Below are 15,173 nucleotides of genomic sequence, written 5' to 3'. Positions count from 1 at the left end.
AAATACTTGTAAAAGAAAACCACTGTAAATCTTTTTGGAACATCTAGATCTAAATCTTTTTGTACAAAATAAATGTTTTCATGGTATGAAAACTCTCATTCTTTCCCAGTTAAAATTCACATCTCGGAGTAGAGCTCCACGCACGTGTTTTGTTACAGCTATCAGGATGGATTTGCAGAGGTCTCTCACAAGTTCAGATCATGCTTGGCCTTGCAAATTGAGCTTTACAGCCCCCAAATCTACTTTGCAACATTAATTCTCAGGTTCCCATAAATAGTATGATGCAAATCTTGCAATATGTACAACATGCTAATACAATGATTTGCTAATGAAGTTCACAAATGATTTGCTAACCTGAGATGAAGCAAGGTCATTACAAAAGGATCACTTTCTCTAAATGTCCTAACTATGGACTTCACTGAGTTTATTTGTACTTGATTTGTAGCATATAGGTCATAGAGAAAATTTGAGCTACCTCTCCATTTTGCTTAACCATATGCAAACAGGCCATCTCGGCCCTGTCCATGCCGAAACAATTTTTTTCTGACTCGTACCATATGGACTCCCTTCATCCATGCCTATCCAATTTATTTTTAAATGTACCATGAACCTGCCTCCACCACTTTGGGAGCTCATTCCACATACCACTCTCTGCGTAAAGAAGTTCCCCCTATATTACCCCTAAACAGGTCCCTTAATTCTGAAGTCATGTCCTCTTGTTTGAATCTTCCCTATTCTGAAAGGGAAAAGCTTGTCCACATCAACTCTGTCTATCCCTCTCATCATTTTAAAGACCTCTATCAGGTCCCCCCTTAACCTTCTGCGCTCCAGAGAATAAAGACCTAACTTATTCAACCTATCTCTGTAACTTAGTTGTTGAAACCCAGGCATAACCCTCCACACCTGCCTGCATTCTTAGATACGTAATCATAATTTAAACATGGTGAAAATTTATTCTACGCCTTATGATTTTTCAACTGTATGATCTGCCAAGACAGTTGGGGGACAGTTAATTCAACTACTTTACTGTTAGCTTGAAAAGACACAAAGTGCTGGAGTAACTCAGCGGGTCAGGCAGCATCTCTGGAGAACATGGATAGGTGACGTTTCTCATTGGGATCCTTCTTACTGTTAGCTTGGATTTGCAAAGGCTAAATCAGGTAGGAAATTAATGAATAAGCAGGATCTTTATAACAATCTGTTATTTTCATGTTTATCATTATTAGACTATGGAACATAGACAAGTACAGCACAGGAACAGACCTTTTAACCATATAACCATATAACAAGGCCATCTCGGCCCTACAAGCCCGTGCCGAACAAATGTTTTTTCCCCTTAGTCCCACCTGCCTGCACTCATACCATAACCCTCCACAACCCTCCTTTTGGACCACAATGTCTGTGCTGAACATGATGCCAAGCTAAATTAATCACCATCGCCTGTGTGTGATTCATACCCCTCCATTCCCTGCATATCCATGTGCCTATCTAAAGGCATCCTAAACGCCACTGTCGTACCTACCTCCACCACCACCCCAGGCACTGCGTTCCAGGCACATATCGCCCTCTGTAAAAAAAGAAACGCCTCGCACATCTCTCGTAAATGTTGCCCCTTTCACCTTGAAACAAAGGCCTCCATCTAGGTAAAAGGTTCTGACCGTCTACCCCAACTGTGCCCCTCATCCGATGCACTAGAGAAAACCATCAAAGTTTGTCCATCCATTCCTTGTAGAAAATACCCTCTAATCCAGGCAGCATTCTGATAAACCTCCTCTATACCCTCTTCAAAGCCAACACGTCCTTCTCATAATGGGGTGACTGGGACTATATGCAATACTCCATATACGATCTAACTAAAGCCCTATAAAGCTGCATCATGACTTCCTGATACATGTACTCAATGCCAAAATCAATGAAGGTATGCCACTTGTATCACTCTATCTGATTGTGTAGTCTTTTTCAGCGAGCTAAGAACTTGGACCCCAAGATATTTCTGTTGATTAATGCTGTTGAGGGTTTTGCTATTAACTGCATATTTTCTCCTTTCATTCAACCTCCAAATGTGCAGCACCTCACACTTGCTCAGATTAAACTCCCATCTGCCATTTCTCCATCCATTTCTACACTGATCTATATTCTGCTTTATACTTTGACAGCCTTCCTCACAATCCACAACTCCAGTGATCATTGTGTTTACAAATTTACTATCCAACCCATCTACATTTATGTTCAAATCATTTGTACATATATCACATACAGCAGAGGTCGCAACACAGATCCCCATGGAACTCCACTGGTCACAGACATCTAATCTGAATAATGCCTTTCACCATACCCTCTTTCTACTATTGGTAAGCTAGCTGTGAATCCATACGTTTATGTCACTGTGAATCCCATGTATCTTAATCTTCTGGATTAGCTTGCCAGGGTGGACTTTATCAAATGCCATACTAAAATCCATGCAGACAACATCCACTGTCCTGCCCTCATCAATTACCTTCGTTACCTCAATTATTAGGATTAGTCATTTTGGTTGGTGCAGTTTTCTCCATTTACTTGAATTTACATTTCTCAACTGCTATGGTGGGATTTAAACTAGTATGTCCAATAGGCCATATCTCTGGACACTGTACTTGACCAGTATACTACAATTATTTGTGGGATCGCACTGTGCAGAAATTGACTGACATGTTTTCTGATTCAAAAGTGACTACATCTTAAAAGTACTCTGCTAAGGGGACTTACTGATTTAATGAAAGGCCTTGCATACGTACGTTTGTCAGTCTCTTTGCATATTTTTCAGTGCCAAGTTCAGTCTGAAGGGGCAGATGTGGTTGAAGATTTTGGTATAGGTTGGCTTTCTCTCGCGCGATGCAGAAACTTAGAACTTATTTTCGTCCAACCCTAGGACAGAAGGAATTTCAAGATCTGCTAACCATTTTTTTAGTTATATACCTGGCAGTCATTTGTTAAAATTATGACTTTTATTTCAGCTAAGCTTCCAGCATAAAGTTGGAGTCCTTTACTGCAAAGCAGGCCAAAGCACTGAGGAAGAGATGTACAACAATGAGATGGGAAGCCCAGTGTTTGAAGAGTTCCTTGATCTCCTTGGCCACAGGGTGAGACTAAAGGGCTTCGGCAAGTACAGAGCACAGTTGGACAACAAAAGTAAGCCACTTTATCTTTTTGTTTTTGGAATGATTTATCTTGGCTGAGAGTTCAAACAGGGAGCAGGTGAATTTTGCAACAGGGGAGTTTATTGAGGAGTCAATTTATTGAGGAGTCAATTTGCAGGGAAATTGAGGAAATGTCTAAATGAAATAAATGAGTGAAAATAGGGCCGTTCAACTATCCTAGCGTAGTCTTGAAAAGAAACAACACAATGTGAAAGCGAGGGTGAAGTTTCTGAAGTGTATTCAGAACTTTCTTGATTATTGGGTTTCAGGCCCAATGAGGAAGCTGACTTTGCAGAACTTTGTTCTGGGTAATGAGTCAGGCCAATTATGGTTTTGTTTATTATTTTTATTATTGTCACGTACCAATATACAGTGAAACATTTTGTTTTGTGTGCTATCCATGTATGAATATAATCAAATTTTACAGAAAATCTGTAGTTATCAGAAAGAGTACAAGGGACACAATGAGGTAGATTGAGGAAACAGAAATACATCTTTAGCTTATGTGATGTAATTTCACCAGTCTGACGAGTGGGGAACAGTTGGGAAGTAACTTGCCCTCAATCTGCTGGTATGAGTGTTAAGAATATATGGATGGGTTATGTGTGGCAAAAATCAAATAAATAAGTTCTGCTCATAGAATCTATAGTGTGCGAGGGCATCTCAATATCTTTATTCTTCCGTTTCTTCTGTTTTCAATGAAAATCTGAATTAAATGATATTAAGTAAAACTTGAAGAATATGGCTATTGGTTTATTCTTATGAAAATGATTAATTTACTATGTCGTTAAGAATTGTACTGAAAACACTAAGAAGGAGGATTATTGGGCAGAAGTATAATAGCCTTTCTGAATAAAAATTGCTCAGATATGGTGAATGAGTCATATCTAAATGTTGACCTCCGACCTAATAAGCTGATAGTAATTTGCTGATATCATATCCACTGACAAATGTTGGATCTGATTTATAAATGAGTTAGTTTATCTTGCAGAATTCGGAATTTTAAAGTTCAGAATAATCATTCTGAAGAGCTGAGTTGCCATTATCATTTCCCTTTGGAGTATTTTGATGAACTCTTTATGGCTATGCGCCTAGATATGTTTCCCCTCAGATAATAGAGATTGTGAAAATTATGGACTGTCCTGACTGGACAGGTAAATATAGGAATAGGACTCGAAACGTTGCCCATTCCTTCTCTCTAGAGATGCTGCCTGTCCCGCTGAGTTACTCCAGCATTTTGTGCCTACCTTCGATTTAAACCATCATCTGCAGTTCTTTCCTACAACATTCCATGGTGGGAATGTATTTTGGAGGTGATTTTCACTAGAATAGGAGAATATTCAATTCAAGGTAAATCGGTTAAGGTGTAACATTTTAGACATTTTAATTGGCATGATTTGTAAACAGACTGAAGTGGAAATGAAGTGGTAAATGATATGCTTGCGGAAATAAGAATTACACATTCAAGTACATGCTTGGGACAAAGTGGAATTTATGATGATGAAGGCCATTAGCTTGAAATGTTGACTGTTTCATTCTCCACAAAACTGCCTAATCTGCTGAATAATTCCAGCATATCTGTTTTTATTTCAGAATTCCAACATCGTGTATATTTTTCAATGTTCATGATTTATTCTGCTTTTGCTTGGGTTTACCTAACAAAGAAGGGGTAATGTTTCCATTCCTCAGCATTTCCATTCCTTGTGTTAAAGAACATTCTGCCTAGTCCCTTAAATGTACTCTTCAGAAAGCGATTGTAATTGCTATCATTTTCTGTACACTTTTAAATTGTTTTATTTTCATATTTTAGCTGACTCCACTGGAACTCATTCTCTCTATACAACATATAAGGATTATGAAATCATGTTCCATGTATCAACGATGCTTCCATATACTCCCAACAACAGACAACAGGTATGCAAGTCATCAATGTCAGGCAAGTCATCAATAGAGGTGATCATATTTTTAAGTGCAAGATAAATAGTTATTTAAAAAAATCTGCAGCACTATGTCACACTCTCGCATATAAGAGATTGTAACTATTGCTATAGTCCTATTTTGCCCAATTACTTTTCTTGTAAAGGTATGGTCTGAAGATTAACAATTGTAAAATGTTGTTATTTCCTGCACAATATCACAATTAAAAGTGTAGTTGGTTATATTTTAAGTGTGCTCTGTACTATTGAAGCTGCCAACTCTCTCGCATTGAGCGTGAGACTCACGAATTTCGCCCAGCTCTCACACTGATCACAAATTTCTCACGCTCTGTTGTGAGAAATTCTGTGATCAACGAGAATTTCAAAACTAATATCAAGTGCTTCTGTGCGCGTCTGTTGACAAGACAGCAGCATTCTTATTCTCTGTTATTCTCACTTGACCGAATCGTCTCACACCTCCAAACCATGTCCCCATGCCAATTTACATTGAAAGACACAGACCCAGTGAATGAGTGTCACCCAGTGCAGCAGGTAAGGCCATGTCCTGCTCCCGGCGGCAGTCGGAATTTAAGGATTTGCGGGAAAGCGGCTGACATGAGCGAAGCCAGTGAGCAGCAGGAGAGAGGTACATGGGCCGCGGAACCGGGGGGGGGGGCTACAGCCCCCCACTTTTTTGGCTAGACGTGTTTCAATTTATCCGGCTTTGGACGAGGCGCTGCTGTGCTCTGAGCAATCTGGTCGTGGGTGTTGGAGAGCCGGGACGGAGGGAGGGATGGAAGCAGAAGCAGCGGCGGGAGCAGATGTGGAAGGGGAGCAGGAGCTGGCGAGTGTTTGCCGTGCTGGCGAGTCGCTCACTGCAGCTCCGGCTATGGAGCAGTCTCAGTGCAAGAGTCCCGGGCCGTCGGAGCAGTCGGAAGCATTGTGCCACAGCTGTGAAAGTCTCTGTGCCGAATTCGCTCTGTTGACCGGCATGGACCAGGCTGCGGCTCGGTGCATCCTGGAGGACAACCAGTGGCTGCTGGAAGTAGGTACCAAGCACTGGGTAGAAGCGGTGAAAGATAGCGTTCTTCAAATGGGGGTGGTTGGAGAAAGTATCCCGCTTGCCTGCTAGATTTTCACTTACTGTAACTGCAGGAAAAATGTTCCCGATGTTGGGTGAGTTCAGAACCAGGGGTCACAGTTTAAGAATAAGGTGTAAGCCATTTAGGACTGAGATGAGGACAAACTTTCTTCACCCAAAGAGTTGTGAATATGTGGAATGTTCTGCCACAGATGGCAGTGGAGGCTAATTCACTGCATGTTTTCAAGAGAGAGTTACATTTAGCTCTGGGGCTAGTGTAATCAAGGGATATGGGGAAAAAAATAGGAACGAGGAACTGATATTAGATGAACAGCCATGATCATATTGAATGGCAGTGTTGGCTCGAAGGGCCGAATAGCTTATTCCTGCACCTATTTTCTATGTTTCTATGCTTGAGTATATGGCAATAAAACTCGACCACTTGATTTTGAAGCATTCATACATGGTGGAGGTATAATGTAGTCATAGAATGATACAGTGTGAAAACAGGCCCTTCGGCCCAACATGCCCACATGCCAACATGTCCCAGCTACACTATCTGCTTTTGGTCCATATCCCTCCAAACTTGTCCTATCCATGTATCAGTCTAACTGTTTCTTAAATGTTGGGATAGTCCCTGCCTCAACTACCTCCTCTGGCAGCTTGTTCCATGCACCCACCACCCTTTGTGTGGAAAAGGTTACCTCTTAAAAATACTTTAAACAAAAACAAACAAAAACCAGTGATCAGTGATCGCTCAGGTTGCCCCCCCCCCCCCCCCCCCCCCCCCCCCTCCCACTTTCAAAAATGCTCCACGGCCCCTGGTTCAGACGGTGAGCACTGCCAGATGTGAGCGGGGAACTGAGGCCAGTTGTCCATGATGTCTGGATCCCAATGCTCAGTGTTTCGTGTTTCGGAGTTGGCTAATGTTATTGATTTGTAATTAGCCTGATTTGTAATTAGTTGACAAAACCTTAATTTATTAATCTGGAACATCCAAGGGGGTGGGATAAGTGTAATATTAAAATGACATGCAAGATGGCAGGCTGTCTGTCACAACATACAGCCCGATAACCCATTATTTCCTTCAGTTAAATATTGGGAAGGTAGCACTATTGTCATTTGCCATTCAACTATTATGTTTGTTTACCTCACTGACTATTTCTAACCCCCCCCCCCCCCCCCCTAAATTCCTTTGACAGGTTGAATGGAAATGTCCCCAATCTCATTGTTTTATTAATTGAATACGTAGATGAACATCCTCAAGGAGTGTAATCAGATGGAAACTGATTCAGATGCGATGTTTAAGAGCTTGTTCAAAGAAGGGGCATATTTTAAAGGAGTGACAGAGATACTTGCAGGGGATTGTGTGAGGAGGTTATTATTTGTCTTTAGTTTTTGCTTGAACCAGGACATCTGAAGATTCGAAGTTTAATATAGTAATTGTGCTGATACTGACTCCAACCAACCACGTAATTAATATTTTTCGGATGCCATTTAAACTTCACTTTGATTTTAATCACTTCAATGTAAAAGTAATTGGGAATGGGGAGCATTGGAACAAAAATTTGCTCTTGGTACATATTAACTGTAATATACTAATGTATGCATGTTGGTAGGTGCAATCAAAACAAAAATATTTTTATCATTGTGTTATGAATACCACAGAAAATATTATGTACTCGCAAGATCACACTAAATAGAATATTATTGCTTAAATATATATTGTTATTGGACTTTGCATTTCGGAAAAGTCCCAGCTGAGTGGAAGACAGCAAAATACTAAAAATATTGGGGGTGAAAATGACTTCAGGGCAGTTTGTTAGGAAAATGAAAGAAATGGTAACAGAATACTGATACAGCTGAGTGAGTATAATTTTATGGATGAGACATTGTGTTCAACCAATTGATGACTTATTTGACAAAGTAACTAGCATGTTAGATAACAAGGAAGCCAATGGATATAGCAGATTTTGTTATACAACATTTGGTCTGTGAAGTGCCCCCATAAAAGATTACCGTATTAGATAAGCGCCTGTGGACTTGGAACATAATAGGTTAAGTCCAGGGGGTCAGATATGGGGCTTTATGTGTGGGCCAGATATATTGTCAGTGGAGAGGGGCTAGGAGCAAGGCCAAGTGTGCATCCCGAGTCAAGGTCTGGAATAGTACTCGGTGTGCATTCAAAGCTGGGACAATGGGAGTGTTCAGCACTGGGAACCTAAGCAGGTAAGCAGCTATGATCATGGTAGAATAGGGGGCCAGGTGTAAGGCTGGACTCAGTGTCAGGAATGAGAGAAGGTATGCAACTGGAGTCAGGGTCAGGAGTAGTACCAGGTGTGCAGTGAGACCCAGGTTGGTCAACATGGGCCAAGTGCTTGATTATAATCTAATTTCCATACATGAATACACTAAGATAATTCATGTGCTGCATCTGTTGATCAGAGCCAAGTTCTTTTATGGAATGTAACTAGGAATGTTATTTAGCCTAAGCTTATTCATAGCTAATCCAATTTAAAGCATAAATATTGCATTCAAGTGTAAGTTAAAAGACCCTCTACAGTATCACCAGATTGCACAATTTCAAGCTGAAAAATGCAAAAGTTCCATACCATGGGAGCTCTATCCTCCCCCCCCCCAGTCGCTACGTTCCCTCAGCTTGATTCTTACAATTTCTCGCTCCCCAACTCTCACCCAATGTTGCCAGCCCTGCTTGAAGTATATACCATGTAATGTGTTTTGCTTGATTCCAATACCGCATTATAACAAATATACTCTCTAGAATTTAGAAGATTGAGAGGGGATCTTATAGAAACTTACAAAATTCTTAAGGGGTTGGACAGGCTAGATGCAGGAAGATTGTTCCCGATGTTAGGGAAGTCCAGGACAAGGGGTCACAGCTTAAGGATAAAGGGGAAATCCTTTAAAACCGAGATGAGAAGAACTTTTTTCACGCAGAGAGTGGTGAATCTCTGGAACTCTCTGCCACAGAGGGTAGTTGAGGCCAGTTCATTGGCTATATTTAAGAGGGAGTTAGATGTGGCCCTTGTGGCTAAGGGGATCAGGGGGTATGGAGAGAAGACAGGTACGGGATACTGAGTTGGATGATCAGCCATGATCATATTGAATGGCGGTGCAGGCTCGAAGGGCCGAATGGCCTACTCCTGCACCTAATTTCTATGTTTCTATGTTTCTATAATAGAGGATGTCTACAAGAACTTACAACATACAATCAAGATTTAATTTGTGTAATTGATTCATTGTGACTCTTCTCTGATGGTTCAGTTGACCACAATTCTATGAAACCATATAAACCAAAGGAATTGAGCTTTACTCGCTCCCCAACTCTTTAATGTCTCAACATTAGATGTATTACACAGATTCTGCTGTGTTGATTTTCAGATTTTTCCATTTTATGTCTTAATGCCAATTGTGGATTCCTGTTAAATCCAATATCTTACAATCCAATGTAAAAAAGGGGAGATAAAGTTCTCTCTCATTAGTACTTCAATGGAATTTCAAAGAATATATATTTAAAATTAAATAGCCTATGCTGTTAAAGTAAATGTGGGTCAGAAGGGAATTGAAGTTAACATTTCTTTAGTGAGCAGTTTTTGGAAATGATTGCAAATCAGTTTTTTGTGCTTTTTTTAGTGCCGTTGATAGATGAACAGAAAGTGAATGTCATTGAGCGACATATCTATTTGAGGACATCAGTGGGAGGAAAATGATGTTCAGCTAGATTAATTTCCTTATTTAGTAATACAATTTTGAATAAAGTCTGCTCTCTTATCACATAACTGAAATTAAATAAGGTAGCTATGATCTGACTAAACGGAGAGATTTACCCAAAGGAAAGTATCTACACTCCATCAGGATGTAGGGTTCACAGTGTATGGTATAGTTCAGTCAATCTCAATAGAAATTGTTCATGGGGGCGAGAACAAATATTCCTATTTCAGTTTTAATTAGCAACCTCATGCAATGAGACTGCACTGACAAAGGAGAAAGCAAATAATGCAATACTGCAGTAAAGAATGCTTACTGTTGCAGTACAGAAGAAGCTTTGCACTGTATCAGACAGTTGCATAACTGACCTGGGCGATGTTGATGCTGACTCTACATGCCTGAAATGAGTCATGTTCCATTCCCCAGTATTAACACCTCTCACCTTGAATATGAAATATCTCAGCAAGATTGACCCCAAGTGTGTAATTTTTTATGTATATTATCTTGATGTTCCTTTGCTGCTACTATATATACCGGAAGAAAAAGTTTATAATATTGCTTCATTACCAGATAAATTAACATGCAAGAGCAAAATGTTGCATATTGCGACAATCTAAAATAAAAGTTGTAAACATTGGAAACACTCAGCAGGTCAAGTACATCTGTGTAGGGAATTAACGTCTCATGTTGATGACTAACATCTCATGTTGATGACCTTTCATCAGATCTGGAGGAAGGGACAAAATGCTGGAAGTGTGAAATGCAAGACCATTTAATATAGTTCAGTTTGATGTTGAGCTCTGAAAGCTGCAATGTATTAAGGTGCTGTTCCTCAAGCTTGCATTGAATTTCATTGGTACAGTGTAGGAAGTCAAAAATAGATCATAGTGGAAGTGGAACAGAGTAACCGGCAACTCGGGGTCATGCTTTCAGCCTGAATAGCTGCAAATTTATCTGCATTGTATTTCCCCTATCTAGAGGAGACCATACCGTGAGCTGCAGCGTGCTAAACTGCAAGAAATATTTTTTTCCCTTTTCAAATCTCATTAATCATCTGCTATTTGCATCATCACCAGACACAACTTTACCACGCTCTTTCAGCAGGTAGCACAACTACTTGCACCATTCAATCTTCACTTGATTACCATAGTGCGCTGTTCATTTCATTAACCTTGTGGGCAGAGCTGGGGAAATGACAGTCAACTGAATGCAGATTTTGGCATGACAATAAGGAAGACAAAAACAAAATCATCCCAATGTTTATATCTCTCTCCATTTAATGTCTTGCAATCAAACTAAAATTATAAAATTCACTGCTTCACTTGCTTCCACTCATCATATCTGGCAAAGGCAGCAGGGTGCCAGGGAGGAGAGTACAGGTAAATTTATTAGGCATCAGGATTGATTGCAGCTAAATTACTCGCTACATTTACTCTTCTGGCCTCCACCTGCCATACCACTTATTTTGCATTTTTTAATCTATAACTTTTATGAGTTCTGAAGCAAGAATATTGGTCTAATGAAGGTCAGCATTTATTGACATCTGAATTGACCCCGAGGAGGTTAATGTAAGCCATCTTCTTGATCTACTGCAATCCTTAAAATGAAGGATTAAGTGTAGTTGGACAGGGAACTACAACATTTAGACCCAATAACATTTGAAGGAGTAGGATTTTTCAAAGTCACTTGTTATTTATAACTGGTATAAAGGTCATAAGTGATAGGAGCAGAATTAGGCCTTTCGGCCCATCAAGTCTGCTCTGCCATTCAATCATGGATGATCTGTCTCTCCCTCCTTACCCCATTCTCCTGCCTTCTCCTCATAACCCCTGACACCTGTACTAGTCACAAATCTATATATGCCTTAAAAATATCCATTGATTTGACCTCCACAGCCTTCTGTGGCTGTATCTGACTGATAACTTTAAATGACTGATGGTAGAAGGCATGAGTTTGGGAGATGTTGGGACAGCCCAGATGGGTAATTGTTTGTTGGTAGGCCATGCATTGCTGGTAAAAGTAATAATTGTTTATTGTGGTGGATGAGAGACCAGTCAAAAAGTCTAATTAGCCCCGAGTATTGTTAGGAATGACCACAACTGGTCAAATGTTACTGATTCCCAAATGTTCAATCATGTTCAATCACGTGTAACACAAGCCCTTTGCTCCATTGGCTCTGCCCCACACAATTATGCTTTACTCTTCACTTCCCTGTTTGGGAAGTGTCTTTAAACAACTGTAACCATTGCAACCAGTAACAGCCATTAAGTATTTTTGAATTTATTACTTATGGACCATTGCATTTATGACTTTGCATATGACCTTGGCATGGATTCAGTTAAAATAGGCTTGCATATCAGTCTTCTGGGGTGGGCAAGAGACTTTGGAAAATATACAGGATACTAGATTACATCTTTCTTTGGAACCCTTCAGATAAAAGACAAATTGAAGATTTATTTTTCAATTGAAATAATGTAAGAGATCACTCTGACCTCTATTTACATTTATTTATATTTATTATATATGTTCTCCGGTTTGTTTTATGTGGGGGGTAGGCGGCGGGGTAGTCGGGGGAAACTTTTTCAATTTCTTACCTTGCCGGAGATGCAATTGTTTTCCGGGTCGTATCTCCGGTCGCTCTGTGGCCTAACATCGTGGAGCTGGAGGCCTTGCTCGGGTCTGACTTTGAGCCCCACTGCGGGGCGTGGACTTACTATTGGAGCCAATTTCTTGCCTGGGATCGACACTCTAACTGCGGCCTGCGGACTTTAACATCGCGGAGCTCGCAGTCTCAGGAGAGACCGAGTTGAGAGGCTCGAACGACGCAGAAAGTTCGACAAGCCCTGACCTGGGGTAGATTGCTCGGCGCGGGAGAACTGAGATTCCCCCCAATGCAAGAGCTTGATCGCCCTGACGAGGAGGCCCGCCACCAGCTACGGGAATAAGATCGTCCCGTCAACAGAAGGTTAAAGGCCCCCGACCGCTGAAGGACAAAGAAGGGAAGAGATTGAACTTGTTTTTCGCCTTCCATCACAGTGAGGAATATGGAGGACTCACTGTGGTGGATGTTATGTTAAAATGTATTTTGTGTATTCTGTTGCTTTATATTAATATGACTGTATGGCAAATCAAATTCCTCGTATGTTGTAAAACATACTTGGCTAATAAAATAAGTATGAGTATGAGGATACTCGCATCCTGTACAAAGTGATCTCCATTTCAGCCAGGACCTATCATTTGACGGAACTCTCAAACTATCGTCCACAACCATAGGAATACTATTTCTTGAATAACCTTCTTGCATTTAAATATGATTTTGGCTTTGATTGTAAGAAAAGTGAACTTGGATAGTTGAAAGTATAGAGACTTGACTTTAAGTTAATGCGTTAAAAAAAGAGATGCTCTGTGCCTGCACCCTAATCAGAGACTGTATCCCATATGAGATGTAACTGTACCCATACTGTATATAGGAATCCTATTTATTCACTCTATTCATCCATTGTCTTTTTATAGATATGTATATAGCGCCGCAGAACTGTGCACCTTATCCCCCCCCCCCTTTGTTTTTGTTTTTGATTAATTACATGTCTGCACTGAGTAGGAGCTGCTTTTAATCTCATTGTACATGTGTATAGTGACAATAAAATGGCATTCATTCATTCATTCATGTGAAAAGATTGAAGCAGGATATTGTAAACGGTCATGGCTAGGTTTCAAAGTACAAAGACATAATAGCGACTGTCCATAAATAACACCTCTTCATCTTGGGTATTGCTTCATGGCTTGGTTACAAGTCTTTGGAGATTTAGACTCCAAGAAACTGTAAGCTCTTTCAGCCCCAGTTTTATTTTCCCTGTAGTATGTGTTTAGCATTTGACTTGTAATGTATATACGGCCACAATTTCCGGTTAAATATAGGCCCAGGTCTTCACTCCTCCAGATCTGCTTTTGCAGTTGATCACTTTGTAAAGCAATGCACTACTGCATTCTCGCCTTTTGCACATAATTAGGTTCTGTATACGAACTGGGAAGATTACTTGTGTAAAGGACTCAGTACAGGTGCACAACCTTTTATCCGACGATCCAAATAACGAAAACCTCCGAATAGCGACATTTTTTCGGTCCTTGAAGAAAGGTCCTTGAAAACGTTCACCGAGGGCGGCCCGCAGAGGTGACAGCGGAACCTCCGGTCGGTCCTCGAAGAAAGGGGAACTAAATCCCCATTCATAAAAGAGGTGAGGGTATATTGCGCGGGAGGGTTAATAATTGACAATATGCTGCTGCCTGCCCACTGGGTTAAAAAGTTCCCACGGTAGACACGATACACAGTGTATCGTGAGTCTTGCGTGGGAACTTTTAAACTTAGCGTGCAGGCAGCAGCAAATTGTCGCTCCCTTCAGTTTCACCCCACCTACACCCCTCTGCTTCCCGGCCATGTGTGTGACCCCTTCCCTCCCCAGCTCCCCGCTCATTGCACCGGCACGGGGGCTTTGCACTGTCTTCACGTCGGCGATTCTAGCAGCGCAGTGCAGTCACCGGAGACGTCAGGACCAACGGGACACCGACCCCCAGGCCCACCGCAAGCACGGAGAACCCAGAGACCCACAGCCAGCAGCAGCCCAGCCCCGTTCCAACTCCAGAGGAAAACTGCAAACTGGCCGGAGACGTCGGGACCACCAGAAGCCGCTCCCCGATGGGCCGCTACGGCGACAAGTGGCAGTTCGCCCACAGCCCGAGCTGCGCCCTCTCATCGGGACACCGACCCCCAGGCCCACTGCAAGCACGGAGATCCCAGATCAGCAACTCCAGCCCAGCCCCGTTCCAACTTCAGAGGAACACGCAGTGTATGGGCAGAAGCTGATAGTGTGGAAGGTACTTCTTGTTCTTGGGGTCGCGTTGGAGGGGGAGTGGGATATTGTGCTGTTTGATCGCCCCCTACTATTCCAGGGACAGGGAGACAGGACGTTCACCGAGGGCGGCCCGCAGAGGTGACAGCGGAACCTCCGGTCGGTCCTCGAAGAAAGGGGAACTAAATCCCCATTCAAAAAAGAGGTGAGGGTATATTGCGCGGGAGGGTTAATAATTGACAATATGCTGCTGCCTGCCCGCTGGGTTAAAAAGTTCCCACGGTAGACACGATACACAGTGTATCGTGAGTCTTGCGTGGGAACTTTTAAACTTAGCGTGCAGGCAGCAGCAAATTGTCGCTCCCTTCAGTTTCACCCCACCTACACCCCTCTGCTTCCCGGCCATGTGTGTGACCCCTTCCCT

General features: G+C 41.7%; 1 protein-coding gene across 1 annotated transcript in view; it reads left to right on the top strand.

Moving 5' to 3' along the window:
* Positions 1-15,173, top strand: part of LOC129697005 (signal-induced proliferation-associated 1-like protein 2) — a 437,405-nt gene that overhangs the window by 203,718 nt on the left and 218,514 nt on the right. Inside the window, exons 7-8 of the mRNA XM_055635187.1 lie at positions 2,994-3,168; positions 4,987-5,090. Coding sequence (XP_055491162.1) covers positions 2,994-3,168; positions 4,987-5,090 — 279 coding nt within the window. The remainder of the gene's footprint in view (positions 1-2,993; positions 3,169-4,986; positions 5,091-15,173) is intronic.

The sequence above is a fragment of the Leucoraja erinacea genome, chromosome 5, assembly GCF_028641065.1.
Source record: "Leucoraja erinacea ecotype New England chromosome 5, Leri_hhj_1, whole genome shotgun sequence".
NCBI classification, from domain to species: Eukaryota; Metazoa; Chordata; class Chondrichthyes; order Rajiformes; family Rajidae; genus Leucoraja; species Leucoraja erinaceus.
Note: the sequence above shows the minus strand (reverse complement) of the source record. Positions and strands in the feature narration are given on the sequence as shown.